The sequence below is a fragment of the Astyanax mexicanus genome, chromosome 24 (genome assembly GCF_023375975.1).
Source record: "Astyanax mexicanus isolate ESR-SI-001 chromosome 24, AstMex3_surface, whole genome shotgun sequence".
Classification (NCBI taxonomy): domain Eukaryota; kingdom Metazoa; phylum Chordata; class Actinopteri; order Characiformes; family Acestrorhamphidae; genus Astyanax; species Astyanax mexicanus.
This window is the reverse complement of record NC_064431.1, coordinates 18986096-19007724: the sequence shown is the minus strand read 5'-3', so window position 1 is coordinate 19007724 and position 21629 is coordinate 18986096. Positions and strand designations below refer to the sequence as shown.

The 21629-nt window shown below is 37.7% G+C and overlaps 2 protein-coding genes across 2 annotated transcripts in view; both read right to left on the bottom strand.

Moving 5' to 3' along the window:
* Nucleotides 1–505: 505 nt before the first annotated feature.
* On the bottom strand, nt 506–9635 carry LOC103042795 (protein phosphatase 1 regulatory subunit 15B). Its single transcript, XM_007228571.4, has 2 exons — nt 6447–9635; nt 506–2830 (listed from the first exon to the last, which is right to left on the bottom strand). Exons 1-2 carry the CDS (start codon nt 8385–8387, stop codon nt 2639–2641), a joined length of 2133 nt encoding a protein of 710 aa, XP_007228633.3. The 5' UTR covers nt 8388–9635; the 3' UTR covers nt 506–2638.
* A 6731-nt stretch (nt 9636–16366) lies between these two features.
* Nucleotides 16367–21629, bottom strand: part of pik3c2b (phosphatidylinositol-4-phosphate 3-kinase, catalytic subunit type 2 beta) — an 87584-nt gene continuing 82321 nt past the window's right edge. The window contains exon 33 of the mRNA XM_049471604.1: nt 16367–20992. Coding sequence (XP_049327561.1) covers nt 20801–20992 — 192 coding nt within the window. The 3' untranslated portion in view covers nt 16367–20800. The remainder of the gene's footprint in view (nt 20993–21629) is intronic.

The window sequence follows — 21629 nt, the reverse complement described above, 5'->3', positions numbered from 1 at the left end:
ATGATTTCTCGGCTTGATGCATACCAATATTTTGAACCTTATGAAACAGAATAACTTTTTCCCCCCCCAGAACCACAGGATGTCTTTTCACACAGTTGTTTAACAAATTAGAAGCTACTACCTGCATCAGTTAGGGTTAAATAACTTGGTAACATGTTAAACATTGTCATCTAAAATAAATGCAGTAATTATCCAATAGGAGGCTATTCATGCCTATTTGCTTAATTAAATAAAGTTGTCGACTTTTTTGGCCAGACAGTGTATTTTGTATATATATATTTAAAAAAAAAAAACGTGTTATTTAACCACTCAAACCCACCCACCATCACATCAATAAACTTTTAATGAAAACTTTATAAAATGTACAAACCAAAGTACTTTAAATGTATTGCTACTCAGAGTTTCTATGCAATTAAAACAATGCTAATGCTGCAGACACAAGACAGTATATTAATATTGACCATTGCTTAGAAAAAATTACAAAGAACAGTCCATACACACAGCATTATTTCAACATTAGTTCATTTATTATGTTAAACTGATTTGACTCTTGTCACAAAACCCAGAGTAGATGCAGTATAACTAAACTCCTAAATGTTTTACAAAAATAAAACACTTTCATGTTAATTTCACCGATTAACAAATTAACCCTACGCTCTGACATCAAGCATAATTATATATATATATATATAATTTTAATCATCGTCAAAAAAAAAACCATGCATTTAGTCCCTGCATTTCTCCATATAGTCACACATATGATTTCACCCACTTGGTCACACAGCTGCCACAGTTCAAAAGTACAGACATCAACCCCTTGTTTAAGACGAGAAACAACACAGTGATTTTTTTAATGTTATTCAAGCACTAGAAAGTCGAGAGGGCTGGGGTCAGATACATAGACGATAATGAGAGTTAGGACTTTAAATAGAGAGGACCATGCAAACGTGTAGCACTAAGACGTTAAAACTCCCACCAGCCTCCGATACTGAATTTAGCACGGCTGAACTCGGGCTATTAATACCGTGTGCATGTATGTGTCCATCTGTGTGTTCATCTATGGGTGTTGTACACTCAAATGGAGCAGTTATGCCCCTGCTCTGATTGGACAAACACTTTAAAATACACTATACGTGATCCAGATCAGAGGAGAGGCATCATCTTTGGCTTAGAAGTTAGATATGGATTTACTAGGGGTGGGCAAAATAGAAAGAAATAGATTTATCAATATTGAATTTTTGTAATATATGATATGTATCGTAACATTTTTAAACAGACAAAATGTCTTAGTGGTGGAATATTCTTATAAACAAAAAGCTATTTAAATACGCAAATACAACTTAAATACTGTCCCATATTTCATATACAGGAATCTAAGTTTTGCCTTTTTTCATTCTGGCTGGCCCTTAATGACATTCTTAATGAGGTAAAAAAAAAAAAAAAAGCAACAGCAAAGAACTGGGAGTGAAGGGGAAGAACAGAAAAAATATATTAATTTAACTCTTTATATTTATTTTACTATATGCTGCTTTTTATCCAATAAACAGGATTAATTACACTATTTGTAATGAAAGGTGCAGTTCATCTGTACTTTTCAAGTATAGATGATCACAATATACTTAGAAGAGGACAGATACACAAAATGTATCATGATGTGATAAAATATCGTCCACCAAACTGCCCACCCCTAGTTCTTACAGCTATGTTTAGATAGGTTGTGACATTCAACTCAGGTTTATATTTTATCAGACTGGAGAGTAAAAAAAAAAAACACTACTGATTGAGGACAACAGAATAGTCAGGTCAAACTGGTTGGTGGTGACTTTCCATGGATTTTCCATGCCAGCATTTAAATAGTTTTTGAATATATTTTGTTTAGAAAAGGGTCGGAGATCGAGTGGTGCATAAATCCAGGCTCAGAAAGTACAAATACACCCATGGATTTTATTCCAACTCTCTGCACAGCTCTGCTGCAGCTTGACCTAGATTTGCAATCACTGAAAATAATTAAAAATAATTTTGATCTCTTCCAATTCTACTTTAAAAATCAATCAATAATAAAACAAATGTAAAAAGGAGAAATTACCACCTATCTTAACAGAGCCCAAGTAAAGTCCTGGTAATATATGAAGGCAACAGGGAATCCCAACACTACAAATGGCAAATTTTAATACTCAATATTCAAACACCAATACAGTTTAGAGACCTATTTGTGTGTCGAATTTCACAAATAGTCTTACAGTTTAGTGGCCCACTTTGAGAGAGCTTTTAGAACAGCCATTAGTGTGTTTGTGTGATGTGACATTTTGCCAGTTTCTTTTATTTAGAAAAGAAACTCAAGAATGTAAGAACAGGTCATTGGGGTGTTCAGGTGACTTTTTATAACTGCAAACTGTACCACAGCCCAACACAGGACCATGGGCCTTTAGCATTTTGACTCAAATGAAGGTGACAATCACTAGCACAGATGGTGTAAGGGTGTAACACAAGAGCCCTTAGACTTTTTTTTTTCCTGTCCCCCTTTTTGCCCTGATTTATTATTACCAACGATATATATATATATTATCATTTCTTACCAGTCTTTTCATTCAGAAAAAAAGAAAAAATCAACCAATCACAAAACAGCAAACAAGTTTAATCAACTACTATGGTAGAGTCTTTCAAAGATGACAAGGCGGAAAGTGGGAGCCAGACAATAGCTGATGGTCTCCTCCACCTCCTGGACGCGGCGCTGGAAGCGACAACGGTCTCGGGCAAACTCTTCCCAAGGGCCGTGGCGGTCCTCATCACTGCTGGCATAGAACTCCTCCACTTCTTCCACAAACGTCACCTGTACAAAGATATGGAGTAGCAATGCTTACATTCTTTACCTTTTTAGCTCTAATGTTTCTGTTCAATAGACTTTCAATAGATTTTGATCCAAAGATGTTTATCGACTAAGTTACTAGGGTACAAGGTAGTATAAGTAGTATACTGGAATATAGAGTAGTATATAGCATATAAGGTAATATACACTAGCACAGATAACTACAGGGTGGTATAGAAAAGTATAGGGTATTGTACAGAGTAATACTAGTACATGTCAAAAATTAGATAATTGAAAAGTTACTTTATTTCAGTAATTCAGTTTAAAATGTAAAACTCATTATATAAATGTATTACATACAGAGTAAAAGACCAACGGATACTTTTGGCAGTGTGGGCAGTGTGCCAAGACCTGCTCGAAAATGAAATCCACACCTCTACTAAAGTTCTCAGCAGAGGAAAGCATGAAGTGCTGTAAGATTTTGTGGGAAAACACTGCACTGACTTTGGACTTGATATAAAACAGTGGACCAACACCAGCAGATGACATGTCTCTCCAAACCATCACTGATTGTGGAAACTTCGCACTAGACCTCAAACAGTTTGGACTGTGTCTCTCTTCACACTTCCTCCAGACTCTGCTCCCTTGATTTACAAATGAAATGTAAAATTTACTGAAGATCAGTGATGGTTTGGAGAAACATGTCATCTGCTGGTGTTGATCCACTGTTATATCAAGTCCATAGTCAGTGCATCTTCTACCAGGAGATTTTACAGCAGTTCATGCTTCCTTCTGCTGACAACTTTTATGGAGATGAGGATTTCATTTTCCAGCAGGACTTAGCACACTGCCCACACTGCCAAAAGTACCAATTGTTCTTATAATATTCTTATTCTTTTGAACTGATTTTTTTAATGATACTGCAAAACAAGAAGAGAGATAGATAAGCACAGTACAAGAGCAAAACAGTGATTTGTCTGACAGCCATACCAAAACTGACTGAAAATGTATGTCTGCCTTGACAGCAAGAAGATTAGGACCTTTATGACGCCGGATTGTGTGAGAAAAGCGAGAGAGAGGGGACAAAAATAATAATAAAAATAAATAAATAATAAAAGAGTCATCAAAGATTTGCCACCCACCACTATTTCACTGTTGCTTAGTAACGTTTCAGTGCTACGTAAAATGACCGAGGTACAATGCAAACAAAGGCAAAGATAGGCGAGATTTCCCAGCCAGAGGGGCTGAGAGATTGGTTATCCCATTCCTCAGTGTCTGGAAACTGGAAAAGCGCATGCCTGGGTTAATGGCTATGACTAGTGTGGAGTCAAATGGAAAAATGGGCCACAGAATTGCGTGATAATGAGCAGCGGGCAGAGCACTCACTCATGCCTCCCTGGAGAGCATGAAATGGAAGCGTTGCATCAGATGATCACAGGGCAAAAAAGGAAAATGGTCTGCTTGCATGGCTTTACATCATTTTCACAGCTAAGCCTATATAAGCCATTCAGACACACAATGGCACTCAGGCTGCCTAACATGATGTTAGTTTTTTTTTTTTTTTTTTTTTTTTGGACGATATACTGTGGCAGACAAATAGCTTAGATATATAATATAATTTATAGTATAACCATATTAAGACCACTGATATAAGCATAACAATACAATACAATAATTACACTATGTCTTAAAAAAGAGACAGACTTCCAGACACCTAACATAAAATAAAGTCAACATGCTGCCGAATTCATTTTAATAGAATTTTCTAACCAATAAATATGTGGCTAATATCGAGGTTGGCTAAGAATTTTTAGGTCATGCCCATATATATTGTGATATATCAATAATGTAATTATTGACAGGTCTATGTGAAACATAAATAAAGATTTATATCTAGATCTAAACACTGCAGCCTGAGCTACACTGTATAACCAAATGTTTGTGGACACTCCTTCTAATGAAGGTACAGATGTGTCTGTATCAACCAGCAGCCTGACCTCATTAACTCTCAGCTTCTGTTGCTGAATGCAATGAAATCATCTCAGCAATTCTATATAATCTAGTATAGGACAATAGGTATGATATATTTTTTTATTTTTAAGAATGATACTTAAAATTAGTACTGTAACCCTTGACTTTTGCTCCGTCCCATGAAAGCTACAGCTGTTTTGCACAAACAAGTCTAGACAGAAACCACCAGTCACCATCATTACCACCCTATGTGCTGTCCACTGTGGTAATGCCCTATAACATATTCCTTGTTTACACGGGACACTGTAGATCCCAGCATGATAAATGCCTACAGAACTTAAATAGAATTGCTCATCCATTTGCACCCACTATCAGGCCTTACTCCAACTCCCATAATTCACATGGACAGCCCCTGAAGTAACACCTAATGACCAGTTAACATGCTGCTGACCCATGACATGTCAGCAAATAATAAGGTAAAAATGTGTCTGTGTTGATTTCAACTGAATAAGACCCACTTTAGGGTTTTAGATAATCTACAATGACATCCTTAACCCGATAATAATTTGCTTAATATAAACCAAGCCACTTATATACTCTACATGGACAAAGGTATCAGGACACCAGCCTATTCACTGTTTCTTCCAAGGAACTGTCTCCACTGTCCATGAAAGGCTATCCACAAGATTTTGGAGCAATGTTGTGAATATTTAGCAACAGGAGCATCCAATTTGCTCCACAGATCAATGCTTGAGCTCTTCTCTAGTCCACACCTGCCATTAGGCATGGAGTCAACAGGTTCATATTCATATTGTGCAGCCCTTTTGGTTATGGGATTAAATAATATCACCATTACTGCAATATTTTCTACTGCAGTATACACACTGATATTAAATTACTGTTTTGCCATAGGAAGAACCCAATGTTTTATGTTTGTGAGAATAAAGTGTCAGAAATTCCCATCTGGTTAACTGTTTTGCTGTATCAGCCTACGCTTTCTCATTTGCAGTTTTTTGTGTATGACATTTAAGCTTGTCTGATTCAACAGGGGAGACACAGGCTACGAGCAACAACCCTCTGTGACTAATGGAATCAGTTTAGATAAAGCATGTGTTCAATCCTTCCCACTGTGAATGAGTATCACAATTAGATTTACATAGTTCACGACATCATTTAAATACAGCATCTGTCATTCACATGATATCAATATTTTAAGATGAATGGACCAATAGAAAAACATAAATTAAACTTGAAATATATTTTTTTTAATTGACTGGTCACAAAGAAAAGTTTTTTTTCTTATCCTGTAAAGTTGCTGTTTGAGATACTTCTTTCTCTGGTCAGCAATTATATAAATTAATTATGTGGTAAAGACATTTTGAAAGATGCAAGCGGATTACTTTCTTTGTTTTTGAAATGTAATGTGAAACATGTAAGAGACAGATGGAAAAGGGGAAAGTGCCTTTGTGTACAAATATTTTGAAATTGCCTGAAACTAAATAAAGAGTAAGTAAATAAATTAGTTACTTAGGAATATTAATTACTTAATATTATACTAAGAACAATTCTATTACAAAATAATAGGCCGCCCACAAAACAGAAACAAAGTCTGGAAATTCTGAATTGTTTATCTCCCGTAACTTTACATTTAACATAAAATCACACTAACCTTTTTCAGTCTGACACATCTGGAACTTCCCAAGTCTTGTAAAGGTGCTGTCTCCGAGAACCCACTGTCCAACCTCTCCTCTGCCTCCTCTTTCTTATAGACTGGAGTACCAAGGGATGTCCCCTTTTTACAACGGCCCCTGGCTTTCTCTTGAGTCCTAGTTGGGGCCTGAAAGTTCAGAGGATTATAGGGGTCTGCTGAGCAGCTAAAAGAGTTCCACAGTCTGAGGTTCTCTGCCTCGTCCGTCGAACAGGTATCATCGCTGGACTCCTCTTCCTGGGGTACCAGTGGTGAAGGGGCAGAAAATGGGTCCTCAGATTCAACTGGGAACCCCGAGACAGGTGACTCCACAGCATCAGAATTATTAGCCCTAGGAGTTGTCTGTATAGGTGCAGTGAAGTTGCGAGGGTTGTATGGGTCCCTGTTTTGGCACAGTGAATTCCAAAGCCTCTCACTTTCTGAGTCAAACTCGTCGGCTTCAGAATCCTCCTGGTCCTCATCCTCGTCATCGCTGTCCTCTAGGTCCTCGGAATCTGAGAATTGGGACGAGCCCTCGCTGTCAAAACCATCGTCGTCGTTGCTGCCATCCCAGTCGCTGTCGTCTTCTGAGCCAGACTCATCACTGCAAGGGCTGCCCATGATGTACGCAATCGCCTTGTTTTGACAGCTGGGAGTGGACAGGTGTGAAGAGGCCTCAGCCACTGGCATAGGTTCAGAGGCCTCCTCCTCCTGTTCTTCTTTCTCTTTCTCTTCTTGGCCCTCAACCTCCTCAGACTGAGGATTCTCAATAGATTCACCGGCTTGGCCAGCTTCACTCCCCTCTCCTCCCTCTCCCTCACATCCAGTGTCGCTCCCAGTGCTCCCCTGGGAAGCTGCAAGCCTCTCAGCCTCCTGCTTCTCACCTCCAAGTCTCATAATAAGCTGCTTAGAGTTTGCGTTTTCTTCCTCCAGACTGGAGTAGCCATTGTCTTGATCTGGGGTCAGAACCGCCACCTCGCTGCAGGCGGCGACAGCTCTGGTACAGACAAGATGTCCCACACCACTGTGCTGGTGAAGTGATGGGAGCTGTTCTGAGCTCGGGAGGGATTCGGGCCGAGGCATGTGAAGGGCTTCATTGTTTGCTGGCTCTTTTAAATGTGAAGGTCCAGCACTTTCTCTGGGCATTGAGTCCACCATGTCAGTGACCACCGCTGAACCACACTCAGCTGCCTGACAATGACCCCTACTGTGACGCTCTGCACAATGCGTCCACTTTGTGTCAGTTGACGTTCTATTCCGTGATGATGATGATGATGGTGATGAATTTGGCACCTTAGTTTGGGGGTTGTCACTTGCTCCCCACAGCCCATCCCACCACGAACCAGTGGTGTACCTTATGGCAGCTGGCTCTCCATACCAAACGTCCGGCTGATGCTCAGAGCTTGTGGCCTCTTTCTGCGTGGTGGCTGCGTTGAGCAAAACCTGTCCGAGGAAGTTTCTCGCTGTGTTGAGGTATCCAGCAGGAGGTGCAGCGTGCTGCGCCTCGAATCGGGCAGCGTTTTCAATACCCAGCTCTGCCAAAGAGTCTGCTGTCAACCAGCTCAGAGCCTCCCCGGAGTCTCCGGAGGTCACGAAGGCTGCGCTGTCGTGCTGACAGTGCACATAGGCTACGCTTAGATGAGCTCTGCGCGGAGATTCCGGCATGAGGCTACGAAGTGGGTTCTTCATGTCCATTTTAGACCGCTCAGCCTCGCCTGCCCATGACTCTAGACTCGGGGTCTGTGCTCTTCCTGGTAAATACTTCTGCAGAAGCGTCCATGCAGGCCTGGACACAGTGGAGAGCATACTAACCCAGGAGCTTTCAGATCTAACATTAGCCACGTTTGCCTTTTCCAGGCTGGTGGAGGATGGCTGGGAACCCATGTTGGAGAAGTGTTCTTCTGAATTCATACTTTTAAACATTGTAAACTTAACTAGCTTAGCTAGATGTTAAGTGTTTTTTTAAGAAACTATATGGAGTAATGGTGCAAGATATAGAGAAAAAAAAGTTAAATTGCGATAAACTTAACCTAGTTAGCTAACGCTATGTTAATAAGCTAGCGTTAGCAAAATTAGCGTTATAACTAACTTAGGTTAGGGTATTGTGTTTTTGGCACAGTAAATGACAGCTAACGCTAGCCATCTAAACTAATCAGCTAAATAGCTAGCTTTTCTGAAGAAGTTACCCACAACGTTTAAAAAGATACATATATATTTAGCTATATTTAAAGTAACTTATGTATTATATAGTGAGTTAATTAGTTAGCTAGGCTAGGATAGCAAGCTAACTATTGTATTTAGCTAGCTATTAAAATACCTGGGCTAAACGCGGCGCTGCCGGCTAGTTAGCTAACCAATCTAGTTAGCTCGTATTTCCTTAAGCTTAACAAGCGGGAAAAAAAACACAATAATGAACAATTTATCGTTACTGTACTGCTAAATATTAGCTACCACAGAACTGACACCTTCAAAAAACACCCAAAAAAGAGCAGCTCGGCTCTGAATACTGTCCACAAACACTGAAATCCTTTTCTTAGCTAATGTGTCCCATCTCCACAGCCTCTACCGCAGCGCTTAAACAGCGGGAACGTCTGGACGGTTAGCTCTGCTCGTAGCCCCGCATTGACAGCACTCATCCCCCATACTGGCGCCGGAGCTCGCGGTGTTCAGGTTATTACTGAGAGAGGCGGGAAGACCGGGCTTCTGTCGAGCTGTGAACTTGCTGGAGACGTGAGAAAAAGTGCAGGAGAAGGTCGAGTAAAAGCAGAAGCTGTATTCCAAGTCAGATGTCGACAAACAGGCCATTTTTTTCTTCTTAAATCTCGATAATGTAGACCGTAGCTGCGTCTGAAGCTCCTCTTCCGATAAGCGCGCCGGACGTTAGCTGCTGAGTAGTTAGCTAGCTAGCTGGATTAGCACGGTGGCTAACTGACGGAAACCCTCGAGTTGAGTAATCTGCCGCTGACGTTGTTTTAAAACACGAAACGCTTCAAATGTGAAGCTTAACGAAGCGCCAAACATATAACGCCTTAGTTATCCGACGAAACTCCACTCCAAGAGAGCGATAAAGCGATGTATTTCGCCGTTAAATGCGCCCGTTCCTCCTTTTCGCCCTCTTTTCTTCCTCAAGGCTAGCCGAGGAGATTTCATCAGAAAGGCTAAGGGAGCGTCGCCAAGTTATCCAACAGCGATCGAAAGGGAAGAGAAGCTAGGGACCGTCGAGAAACTACAGTCTCACGTGGCAAGTGCAGCACGCACAACTCGTGTTATATAACAGAGCATTGCTAGATTTAATTTTAGGTTTATTTACAGACCTCTACTCTATAGGTTACATATGATATGTGCTGGTTTGCAAAACTCTGGAATATGCAGCTAAATTTAGAAAAGAATAAATAAAGGATGAGTGCAGTCACGTGCACAGAGAAGAAAACTATAAGCATGTATGTTTTTATGTAAAAGCACTATATAATAATAATAATAATAATAATAATAATAATAATAATAATAATAATAATAATAATAATAGTACTGCTAAAACAATAGTAATAATACTAACAACAATAATAGTACAAGTAATATATATATATATATATATATATATATATATATATATATATATATATATATATATATATATATATATATATATATATAAATACAACTTTCCATATTTAACAATGCAGTTCAAAGTGCTTTGAAACAAAAAGTAAAACAGGTAAAAAAAATAATAAAAATAATTACTAGAAAAATACAAGCAATAGCAGGAAACTCATTTTATAAAAATACAAAAAAGGTTTCAATAAAAACAATTGTAAACACTAAATTAAAACAAAATAAAGTAAAAAAAAACCTTTTTTTTATTCATAGATGTTGTTCAGATATTAGATATACAGTGTTTACATATTAGGATAAAAGATTATCTGTAAAACATTTTTTTAATAGTTCCATATATTACAATGCAGTTAAAGTGCTTTACAATACAAAGTAAAACAGTGAGAAAAAAACAGGAAAATAAGCAGGAAAATATTTAAAACCGCATTAGAATAAAACCAACCATAAATACAACTAAAATAAAATAAAGTAATCTAGAATAAAATATAAAAATCTAAAGCAGTTTTTTTATTCATAGCTGTTGTTCAGGTATCAGATATACAATTTTGACGTATAATGAGAATATTAGATTATCTATAAAACTATTTTGGCTAGAAATCATAATTTAATACTGTTGCTTATCATACCAAATTATTAAGGTCATGTAAATATTACACGATTAGTCAATAAAGTCATTTTTATGATGGGCTTGCATACACCTTTTAACTGTTTTAAAAGGTCATGACTGCATGGACACCAGTGTAGAGACAAACAAATACCTTATCATTTTATTGGCTTCCTGGCAACATAATTAGCTGCCTGACTTCCTTTAGCATTTGCAGGTAAACAAGCATTTACAGTCAAAACATGTTTTTTTAAAACAATAATAATAGTTTTCTGTATAGTTATTTATTATTGAGCAGACTCACAGACTACACTGTGAGTGGTTGTGTTTACAACAGATGTAGCAATTGTTAAAGGTTTTATTTTGTCTAAAGTGCCAGTTAATACCGTATAAATCAATGTATAACTTACAAATTAATAAATTACACCAAAATGCCAAAACATGTTATGGGATAGAAGCATGTATAGTAAATTAATCATGAAGTGGTGCCTCAGGGGATGACTTGGAAATGGCCACACCTGTATAAGTTGTAAGGTGCTATCTTAAGAGTGATAATAATTTTTTAGAAGTTTTGACTGGATTTATGGAGAAAAGACACTATACACAATTATCAGAGCTGGGCGAATGACTCCCCCTGCGGAGGTCCCCTGAATTCATATATTAATAAAGCTCTGGAAAAAAATATAAGAGACCACTTAAAAATGATGAGTTCAATTTTACCAAATTGAAAACCACTGGAATTTAATCAAGAGGAAGATGGATGATCACAAGCCACCAAACCAAGCTGAACTGCTTGAAGTGGCATAAAGTTAGCCAAAAGCAATGTGTAAGACTGGTGGAGGAGAACATGCCAAGACACATGAAAACTGTGATTACAAACCAGGGTTATTCCACCAAATATTGAACTTTATGAATATGAACTTGTTTTCTTCGCATTATTTGAGGTCTGAAAGCTCTTCATATTTTTTTCAGCCATTTCTCATTTCCTGCAAATAAATTCTCTAATTTTCAATATTGTTACTTGGAATTTAGGAGAAATATTGTTGGTCGTTTATAGAAAAAACAACTATGTTCATTTTACTCAAACATAAACCTATAAATAGCAAACTGAATTCTCTTAATTTCTTCCAGAGCTGTATATATAAGATATATAGATCATGAGGTTTTGCATATAATCAGGACCGAGACCATGTAGGGCTTTATATGTTAAACAGCAGCAGGCAAAAGTCATGAAACACAATACTCGTCCTTGTTCCATGACTTGTGGCATCTCTGCAAGCTAATAAGGTTGGTTTCGTGACCAAGGATTGAGGCAATTCCCTATAAGACAGCAATTTATTAAAAATACATTATGCCCTCATTTCTTCAGACCCTCTTCCATTAAATATGCAGGAGCGGGACACTGAATCAAACATTCAGCACTTCTTTCACAGCTTTTATGTTATATTTATTTTAAAAATTAAACACTTTTGTTTCCTCCAGCTGTCAAAAAGAATTTTCAGTTCTGTGAGCAAAACACACGAGATTATGCATCTCAGTCCAAAATATGGTTGCTGTTCAACAGTGAATCAGGAGGACCAGGGCTTTGGGTTTGGATAATTAACAGTCTGATCACTCATCATTATCCCCCACAGGGCAGTATTAGTGATAATGACTATAATTAGGCCCCAAAACTAACACATGCTCTGCTCACGCACAGAAACAGACCCTGAAAGATGATACATTTGCACTTGAAAGTTTGTGGACCCTTTATGTTTTATATTTCTGTATAAAATATTATATCTATCTATGAGTTGCAGAAACATATACCTTACAGATTAGCAGATCATCATCTAAAACTGAAAAAGCTTTAGAGCAAGGCTATTGTAATAGTGTAATAGTTTGCAAGATCACAGAGAACCTCAAGGGAACTTCTAAGCAACTAAAGGCCTTTGTCTTGTTGGTTAATGATAGTGAGTGTCATGAGTCCCCATCAAGAGAACCCTGAATGGCAATGGTGTGTATAGAAGGGTTTTAAGGAGAAAAATTATTCTTTTTAAAAAGAACATTACCGCCCATCGTCAGTTGACAAACCAGATGACTTTTGGGACAATATTTTGTGGAAGGAAGAGAAGAAAATAGATAATTTTGGTTTAAATGTGAAGTGTTATATTTGAAGAAAAGAAAACACTGCATTCCAGCATGAAAACCTTATCGTATCTGTGAAACATGGTGGTGGTTGTTTCTCTGCATCTGGGACAGGACAGCTTTTCATCATAAATGGAACAATTCTATTTTATTTTCTAAATTATAGCAGCAAAATATGAAGGAAAGTGACAGGATATCTGTCCGTGAGTTGGATCTCAAAAGAATGTGGGTCATGCAGCAGGACAATGACCCTAAGCTCATGGGCCAGATTAATCCACAGTTATTGCTGCACACGGAGGTCTCACCAGTTACTGAAAGTAAAGGTTCACATACTTGCCACTCACAGATATGGAAATCTACTATTTATTTTATATACAACTCTGAAAAAAATCTAACAAATCATGAGTTTCTTTTATTTTACCTCTGGAATATAATCAGGAGAAAGATGGATGATCACAAGCCATTAAACCAAACAGAACTGCTTGATTTTTTGCACCAGGAGTGGCATAAAGTTATCCAAAAGCAGTGTGTAAGAATGGTGGAGGAGAACATGCCAAGATGCATGAAAACTGTGATTAAAAACCAGGGTTATTCCACCAAATATGGATTAATCTGAACTCTTAAAACATTAGGAATATGAACTTGTTTTCTTTGCATTATTCAAGGTCTGAAAGCTCTGCGTGTTTTTTGTTATTCAAGCCATCTTATTTTCTGCAAATAAATGCTCTAAATGACAATTTTATTTGGAATTTGGAAGTCTGTAGTTTATAGAATAAAACAACAATGTTCATTTTACTCAAACATATACCTATGAATAGCAAATAATCAGAGAACTGATTCAGAAACTGTAAAAACTGGTCTCTTAATTTTTTCCAGAGCTGTATTTGATATTGTCACTGTTCAATAAAAACAATTATTTTTAAAAGAGCCACTTTACAGAAGAGAGAAAAAACCTTCTAAACTTTCAATAGTGGTCAATGTAAAATATTTTAAAGTATTTATTTTAGTCTGTTCATCAAGAAATTGTGGCACAGTGTAAGAGACAGTTTGTTCAAATTATGTAGTAAACTAAAAATCGACAAAATTGGAGATACTTGTTTTTTAGGACAGGGACAGTATATACATATATATACTATATATAGTAGAAGTTTTACGGCTAAATTTATACAGAAATTAAGAAACTTCTAAAGGGTTAACAAACTTACCAGCACAACTGTACACAGACCTGATGCTATTCTTACCTCATATATCGGGGCAGTAACAGAAGCCCTGGGTGTGGTCAGACCACAGACAAAGAAATAAAGAGATAAAGGTCCTTTACACTGGGTCATGTGTCTGAACTGAGTCTGTCAAAGGTCAGGCAAAAAAGATGAATTATGAAGCAGCAGACAGTACAGCAGTACAGTAAACATGAGGACATTTAATTAGTATGTGTCTCATAGATGTGTGCTGGGTGGCAGTTGGCAGTGCAGTGATTATGAAGTCAAAGCAGTGGCCTGTAAGAGGATAATAAACAAGCAGTGTGGTGCAATAATGAGCAATAGACACGTTAGCACACATTAGCTCATCCTTACAACATTTACATTACCAGCAGCCTAATGAACAGCAGTGTATGATTCAGTTCTTATTAAAGCAGCTAAATCCGACTACTTTAATAATTAACGCGCAGTAAATGGCTCATTTCTTTGAAAGATGTAGTGGAGTAAATGCGTCTTGAGCAAATAATGAAGCCACGCCCCTCGTAACCTTCAGGTGAAAGCAAACGTCCAAATATTCCTCCACCAAAAACTTCAATATGTTGTGCAGAAAGTCACTAAACAATATGTTAGATGAAAACAATAAACTCTTTTAAAGTATGAGGTAGAATGAATGCAATGCTGTAAGCTAAACTCAGAAGGTGTGGAGTGGGTTAGCGGCAAAGCTAACCCCTAATAACTAGCTAGGCTCGTCAGGATTGGAGCTACAATGCTAATGGACACAGGAACTGCGCTTAAAAGGTGTGAAGTGGGTCAGCCACAATGCTAATAGACACAGAAACTGGGCTCAGAAGGTGTGGAGTGGGTTAGCTACAAAGCTAATAACTAGCTAGACATGTCAGAGTTTTTAGCCACAATGCTACAAGATACAGGAAATGGGCTTAAAAGGTGTGGAGTAGGTTAGCTGCAAAGCTAATAACTAGCTAGGCTTTTCAGAGTTGGAGCCACAGTGCTAATAGACACAGAAACTGGGCTCAGATGGTGTAAAGTTGGTTAGCAACAAAGCTAATAACTAGCTAGAAATGTCAGAGTTGGAGAAACAATGCTAAAAGATACAGGAACTGGGCTCAAAAGGTGTGTAGTGGGTTAGCCACAAAGCTAATAGGTAGCTAGACATGTCAGGTCCTACTTCAATGAGGCAAATAAGACACACATTAGGTGAGTGAGGTTTTTTTTCCTTTTAGATCCATGAATCTTACTAGACTTTTATTTTTTTTTCATGTATTTCTAGTGATTTTATTATTTAGCTAATAACAAACCTGCAACTTTCAAGTGTTGTAGCAATTACAGTAGTTTAAGCAGTTTATTTGCTGATATTTCCAACACAACTTAAAGGCAGCATTAGCATTAGTCGCAATGCTAATGGAGCCATGATGCTAACAGCCAAAGCAGCCTGGCAATGGAAAGAAGACACTGCACAATAATCCTTTTAATTAATTTCTTTTTGTTTTATTGCAAATAATATTAAAAAAACGATCAAGAAAATAGCATGTGTTAAAATTAATTATTAAAGTAAGCAGATTGAACTCCTTTAATAACAACTGTATTAAACACTGGTGTTTAACAGACTGCTGGGAAAATAAATGTTGTAAGGATTAGAATTGTAAGGCCTAACAATGCTCACAGACACAGGAACTGGGCTCAGAAAGTGTGGAATGGGTTAGTTGTGATGCTAACAGCGGGCTGTGGCAGGGTTGGGGCCACAATGCTAACAGCCACAACAACCAGACTTGAAAGCTTTGGAGTGCATTAGCCACAATGCTAACAGTCAGCCTTAGCAGGGTCAGAGCCGTGATGCTAACAGCCAAAGCAGCCTGGCAATGGAAGAGAGAAATGCCACAATGATCCTTTTAATTCAAGTTTATTTTATTATTTAGTGCAAATAATACTTAAAAACATGATAAAGTAAAGAAAACAGATGATAAAATGAATTAATAACTATTAGAGTAGTCAGATTTAACTCCTTTAATAAGAACTAAATTCTACACTGTTATTTATCAGGCTACTGGGAAAATAAATGTTGTATGGATTATAATTGCAAGACCTAACAGAGTTGGAACCACACAATGCTCTCAGACACAGGAACTGGGCTCAGAAGGTGTGGAATGGGTTAGTTGTGATGCTAACTGCTGGCTAGCTGGCTGTGGCAGGGTTGGAGCCACAATGCTAACAGCCACAACAGCCAGACTTGGAAGCTTTGGAGCGGATTAGCCACAATGCTAACAGTCGGCCTTAGCAGGGTCGAAGCTGCAATGCTAACAGCCAAAGCAGCCTGGCAATGGAAGAGAGAAATTGCACAATGATCCTTTTAATTCAAGTTTATTTTATTATTTAGTGCAAATAATACTTAAAAACATGATCAAGAAAAGAACACATATGTCAAAAATACATGAACATCCAAAACAAACAGTGAGAAATAAACTAATCAACAAATCACACAAAAAATGATCTTCTCAGTATGTACAGCGCATTACTCCTGTTCATTTTGAACTTACATTCTTTCCTATATTATATTTTTAACAAAGTGCCCACGGGCGGCCGAGGCTAACGAACTGGAGCTCGTCACAGGAGGTCAATTCCCTTATAGAAACGTTGTGCATAATCACAGCAAGTCTGAGCCCTCAAATGGTTCACTTTTTCATTTTAAACACAGAAAAAGAGGAATTCATCTCTTAGCTTGTTATAAATTTAAAAAAAGCCTCAGCAATAAACTAACACTCACACATACAGTCAAACACACGTATACAATCAGCTACTTCCAAAAAAAAAGAGGACTAGTTTCGAAATCAAGTATGAGACGCATCATGACAGAGCAGTACAGTCTCGGGCAATGGCACGACCAAGGCATCTGACACCAGTGCTTTCAGTGGTGGAACTGGTTTGGTTGGTTTGGGTTCAGATAAAGTACAGCGCAATTATTTTAAGGCCATCCACATTAATGAAAAAAAAAAAAATCCCTTCTGATTTCTGCCATCAATACATATGATATATATATATATATATATTTAATACATCAGAAACTTATGGAGAAAATTCCACTGAACTTCTGCTATCAATACGTATGAAGGATCTTTTAATACATCAACTTATGCAGAAATTCAGTGGAATTCCCTTTTTCAAAAAACAGATGAATTTCTAGCAAATTTCACACATCGATACACTCAAAAAAAATAAATGTGCAATAGGTTTGAGTGTTGAGTGATGCCACAGAAGAGCCATTTTTGTATCCACTATATATTAAACTGTTTTTGTGAAAAAACTTTCAATTAAAAAAATCTTATTTAAATGTATGCACTTTTTAGTCCAGTTTAAAATGAATGTAACTCATTTTCACTATTGGTGCCGTTTGTTTGGGGTTTGAGAATAATTTGGGAAGCTTTTTTCTTATATAAATGTTTGTATTGCTTTTTATCATTGCTGAATCTTAGGAGAACATGGGCCATGCAGCAAGACAATGACTCTAAGCTCAAAAGTGGTTCTACCACTGTTACAGAAACTGGTTACAGAAGATTATTAAATTGTCAGCATTAAGTGAGCATTCACTGTTTTAAAGGTTGTAAAAAACAAAATTAAAGAGTGTTTTAAGGAACATTTAGGAAGGTTTTTTTTTCCTCCCAAAAAGGTTCCTCAAAGCACCTTAAGCTGTTTTACCAGTTTTAAACCGAATAACCCCTAACAGTTCCGCAAGGTACACATACTTTTTAAGTCTGCAGGTTTCCCAGACAATCATCTGCCGCTGTTCCATATTAAACTGTACAGAAATATGCACTAGTACATAACACAGGACCTTCTTCCTGTATTTACTTTCTTGCTCCTGCCCAGACAGCTCTGACCAATCAGCAGAGAGAATGTGATTTAGGTCTAATTTAGATCTGATTCAGACCAGAGCAACCCAAACAGGAAAATATCAATATATCAATGTATCGCAATATTTTCTTTTCATTTTTCAAAAACACAATATTATAAAGCAATAAATTGAATTGTAACCCTTGTATTGTTCATGTGAAATAGGTGTAAAACACCCTAAAATTTCTTAATGGAAGAAACAGAACCTGTGGCATCACTTAAAGAACCTTTTGTTGCACCTTTATTTTTAAGAGTGTACAATAAAGAGAATCTCACTGCTTTTCTCATTTAAACAAATTTTTCCATCAAGCCTGACTCTGACGTTCAGATATTTGGATGTGAAAGTTTGAGAGGGAAGTGAGAGAGAAGCTGCAGTAAAATATTTACCCATTTCATTTGCATGCATCCATTTCTGGACTGGGTTTAAACAGGGACACAATCTTATTTAGCTTTTCCCAAAATGATTCTTGCTCTTTCTCTCTATCAAATCAATATTAATCACTTAAATTAATTATAAGGGTAAAATGGATGAATATTAACAACACTCAAGTCTTAAGGCTTATTTTGTTTTCCTTCATTTCAGAAAAAAGTAAAATAATAAAACATTCAATACAAAGTAAGTGACAGAGCCTAAAAAAGAATGGAAGCAGAAAGCAGAAAGCAAACAAAGGCAAAAGTGCAATTTTTGCAATTTACCCCGTAGCAAAAGTCTCAGCATGCAGATGTGATACATATTCCATATCAGTCTTAGTGGTGCTTTGCTGGTTTGCTGGCTGAAATAATCCTTTAATGCTTCTGTATCAGAAATTCAGAAAGACTTCTAACACTCTTTCATAGTCAGGTGAGAAAAATAGAGCATCTATAAATAAAACAGGGCTGGGCTCTGCATAGAGCATTTACACACACCATGGTGCCCATTATAGCAAGTGCTAGATTCCATATAGGCCATAAGTAGGCCAGTGTAATGCAAATGTTGAAAAGATGCTGGAAAATAAAGAGTGATTTTATATGACGTTTATAAATGAATGCGGCTTTAAAGAGACAGTCAGAGAGACAGGTTTTCTAAATTTGTGGATTTGGAGACCTCTCTGGTGAGATGGTGTAATTGCACAGAGCATGTGGAAGAGTACTTTTAATGCAGGTTAATACAGACAAACTGCTGTGTGAAATTCTGTTTTTGTTCATTTATGAAATACTGTCACAATGTAGAGCAATTACATCCAACAAAGCTACCAGACCACTCTTTTAGGATGATCTTGCAGCGACACTGATACTGTTATTTTAAATAGTTTGTTCCCGCGTAACTCAGGATTACCACTATGATTTTTTTTTTTTGTAAATGGGCCATATTTATTGGGTTTGAGGTAAATTTTTTATCAGAGAAAAATATTTGTTTTTATTTTAAATATAGTTAAAAAATAAACTGAAAAAAGTGGTTTCCACAGTGATTTTGTAAAATGGTGCATCACATTTTGTTTATGTTGGAATGAGTCTTGAGTATTATGAGTATTATGGTCCATTCTGAACATAATCTGTTGTATTTTTACTCTGAACCAATATTTTAACTGTTTCAAAAGTAGGGATGCACAGAATATTTGGCAAACAAAATTATTTGGCCGAAAATGGCAGAAAAAACACTTGTTTGGACGAAAAAGTGAAGAGAAAATGGTGTTTTTGATAATGCACTAAAATTGCAACAAGCAACTAAACAAAAATGTTAAACATGTTCAGTCTTCAGTAATTTGTCCAGTCTTTTCATTTGAAAAGCAAGATAACAATACATTTTGGCAACTGAATTTTTGCAATGATAAAAAAAGTCGTAAAAAATATGAAAACATGAAAATAATTCAATATCCAGTTCAATATCTAGTATTTGGCCAAAAATTCAGTTGTTCAATTTTGTTTTCAGCCAAAAATGTTATGTTGTAATATTCAGTGCGTCCCTAGTTTAAAGCTACACATTCATAAACAAACAAACAAAAAATAGCTAACAATTGAAGCGTGCCTACTGTGTTATTCTGCTTATTTTTGCTGTTTTTTTCTTAAAGCGTTTGATTGATTTAGGCCTTGCGTAAGGAACACACATTTGCCATGCCACAGAATGCCAGAGAATCTCAAGTGTTTTAGTTTTGTTCAGAATCAGACCGATCCCTGTCACCTGTAATGTGAATCTACTCTTTACTCTTGATCACTCATTTCTTTTTGAACAATAATCCATCCATAAATCCCTTTTTTTTTGCTAACTAAATACAATCTATATAGAATCAATCAGAGACGTAACAAATGTCACAACGAAACCTAGCTCAAAATCGAGCCACAATAAAAGAACATCTTAAAAAGAAATAACTTAAATTTCACTGGTTCTCTCTCGTCAGGAAATCGCAGGGTTGGCTGCACACGTCGGGGCGAGAGGAGCAAAAGTCCTGAACCTTCTGGAACATGTTCCACTTTGGAATCCTTGAGAGTCAATAAATATAGGTGTGTATTTACGTTTTTATTTTTGTTAAATCTCTCACATATCTCCATTGGCTAGAGGCGTGTTTTAAGCCACGCCCCCTCGTCCTCATGGTCCAACGTAGTGCACCACAGCAACCACACTAAAACTACAGCATGTAGTGATGGCCGCCCATCACAGAGTCTACACGTCTCCAGGGTCGGAGAATCCTCAACACACAAACCCCCACTGTGGGGAAAAATTACCTCCCTCTGAGCAGCTGGGCACCTCCAACTCACCCACCCAAACGCAAAGACGGGCATATGCCAACACCAACACCTCCACCTCCACCTCCACCCGCACAACACTCCTCAACAGGTCCAATTACACCAGTTCATTTTCAGACATTTTCCCCGGGACAATGTAATCATGACCTGTAGCTGCCAGCGGCTAATGGCTAGCGGCTAGCCTCAGAGCCACCCAAGCTCAGCTGGTGCCAGTCGACCCAGTGCTGGCCAGGCGTCAGGTTCTTTAAGGGAATGAAGGCCTCGCCCAGCAGAGTGTTCTCCCAGAACGCTCCCTCCCCCAGCACTCGGAGATGGATTGACCTCTGGTTCAAATCCCCTCGTGGAATCCTGTCATACACCAGCTGCAGAGAGACAGGAAGTGATGCAAGCGTGAGAAACAGAAAGCAATCGCTGAGCTGAAGGTCATAATGAAGTTACAGTATATAGCAGGAGGATTACAGTGCTATAAAAAGTTTTGAAGCAGCCTTGAATAATGTACAGGGGTTGGACAATAAAACTGAAACACCTGCTTTTAGACCACAATAATTTATTGTTGTGACGGACAGTTCTGGTGGAAACAGGAGAGTTGAGGTGAACATTGAATTCTGCCGTGATTTGATCAGCCGTGGTTTTACGTTTTTTGGATACAATCCTGGTTAGCGCCCGAACATCCCTTTCAGACAGCTTCATCTTACAGCATCCACAGTTAATCCTGTTGGATGTGGTTGGTCCTTCTTGGTGGTATACCGACATTACCCTGTATACCGTGGCTCTTCATACATCACAAAGACTTGCTGTCTTGGTCACAGATGGGCCAGCGAGACGTGCACCAACAATTTGTCCTCTTTTGAACTCTGGTATGTCACCTGTAATGTTGTGTTCATTGCAATATTTTGAGCAAAACTGTGCTCTTACCCTGCTAATTGAACCTTCACACTCTGCTCTTACTGGTGCAATGTGCACTTAATGAAGATCGGCCACCAGGCTGCTCCAATTTAT

Bases quoted from the DNA above. Each gene is read 5' to 3' on its own strand.
- LOC103042795 (XM_007228571.4), bottom strand. From the start codon at position 8,387: ATGTTTAAAAGTATGAATTCAGAAGAACACTTCTCCAACATGGGTTCC. The intron at 2,831-6,446 runs GTTAGTGTGATT...ATCTTTGTACAG, and splicing joins GATGTGTCAGACTGAAAAAG to GTGACGTTTGTGGAAGAAGT.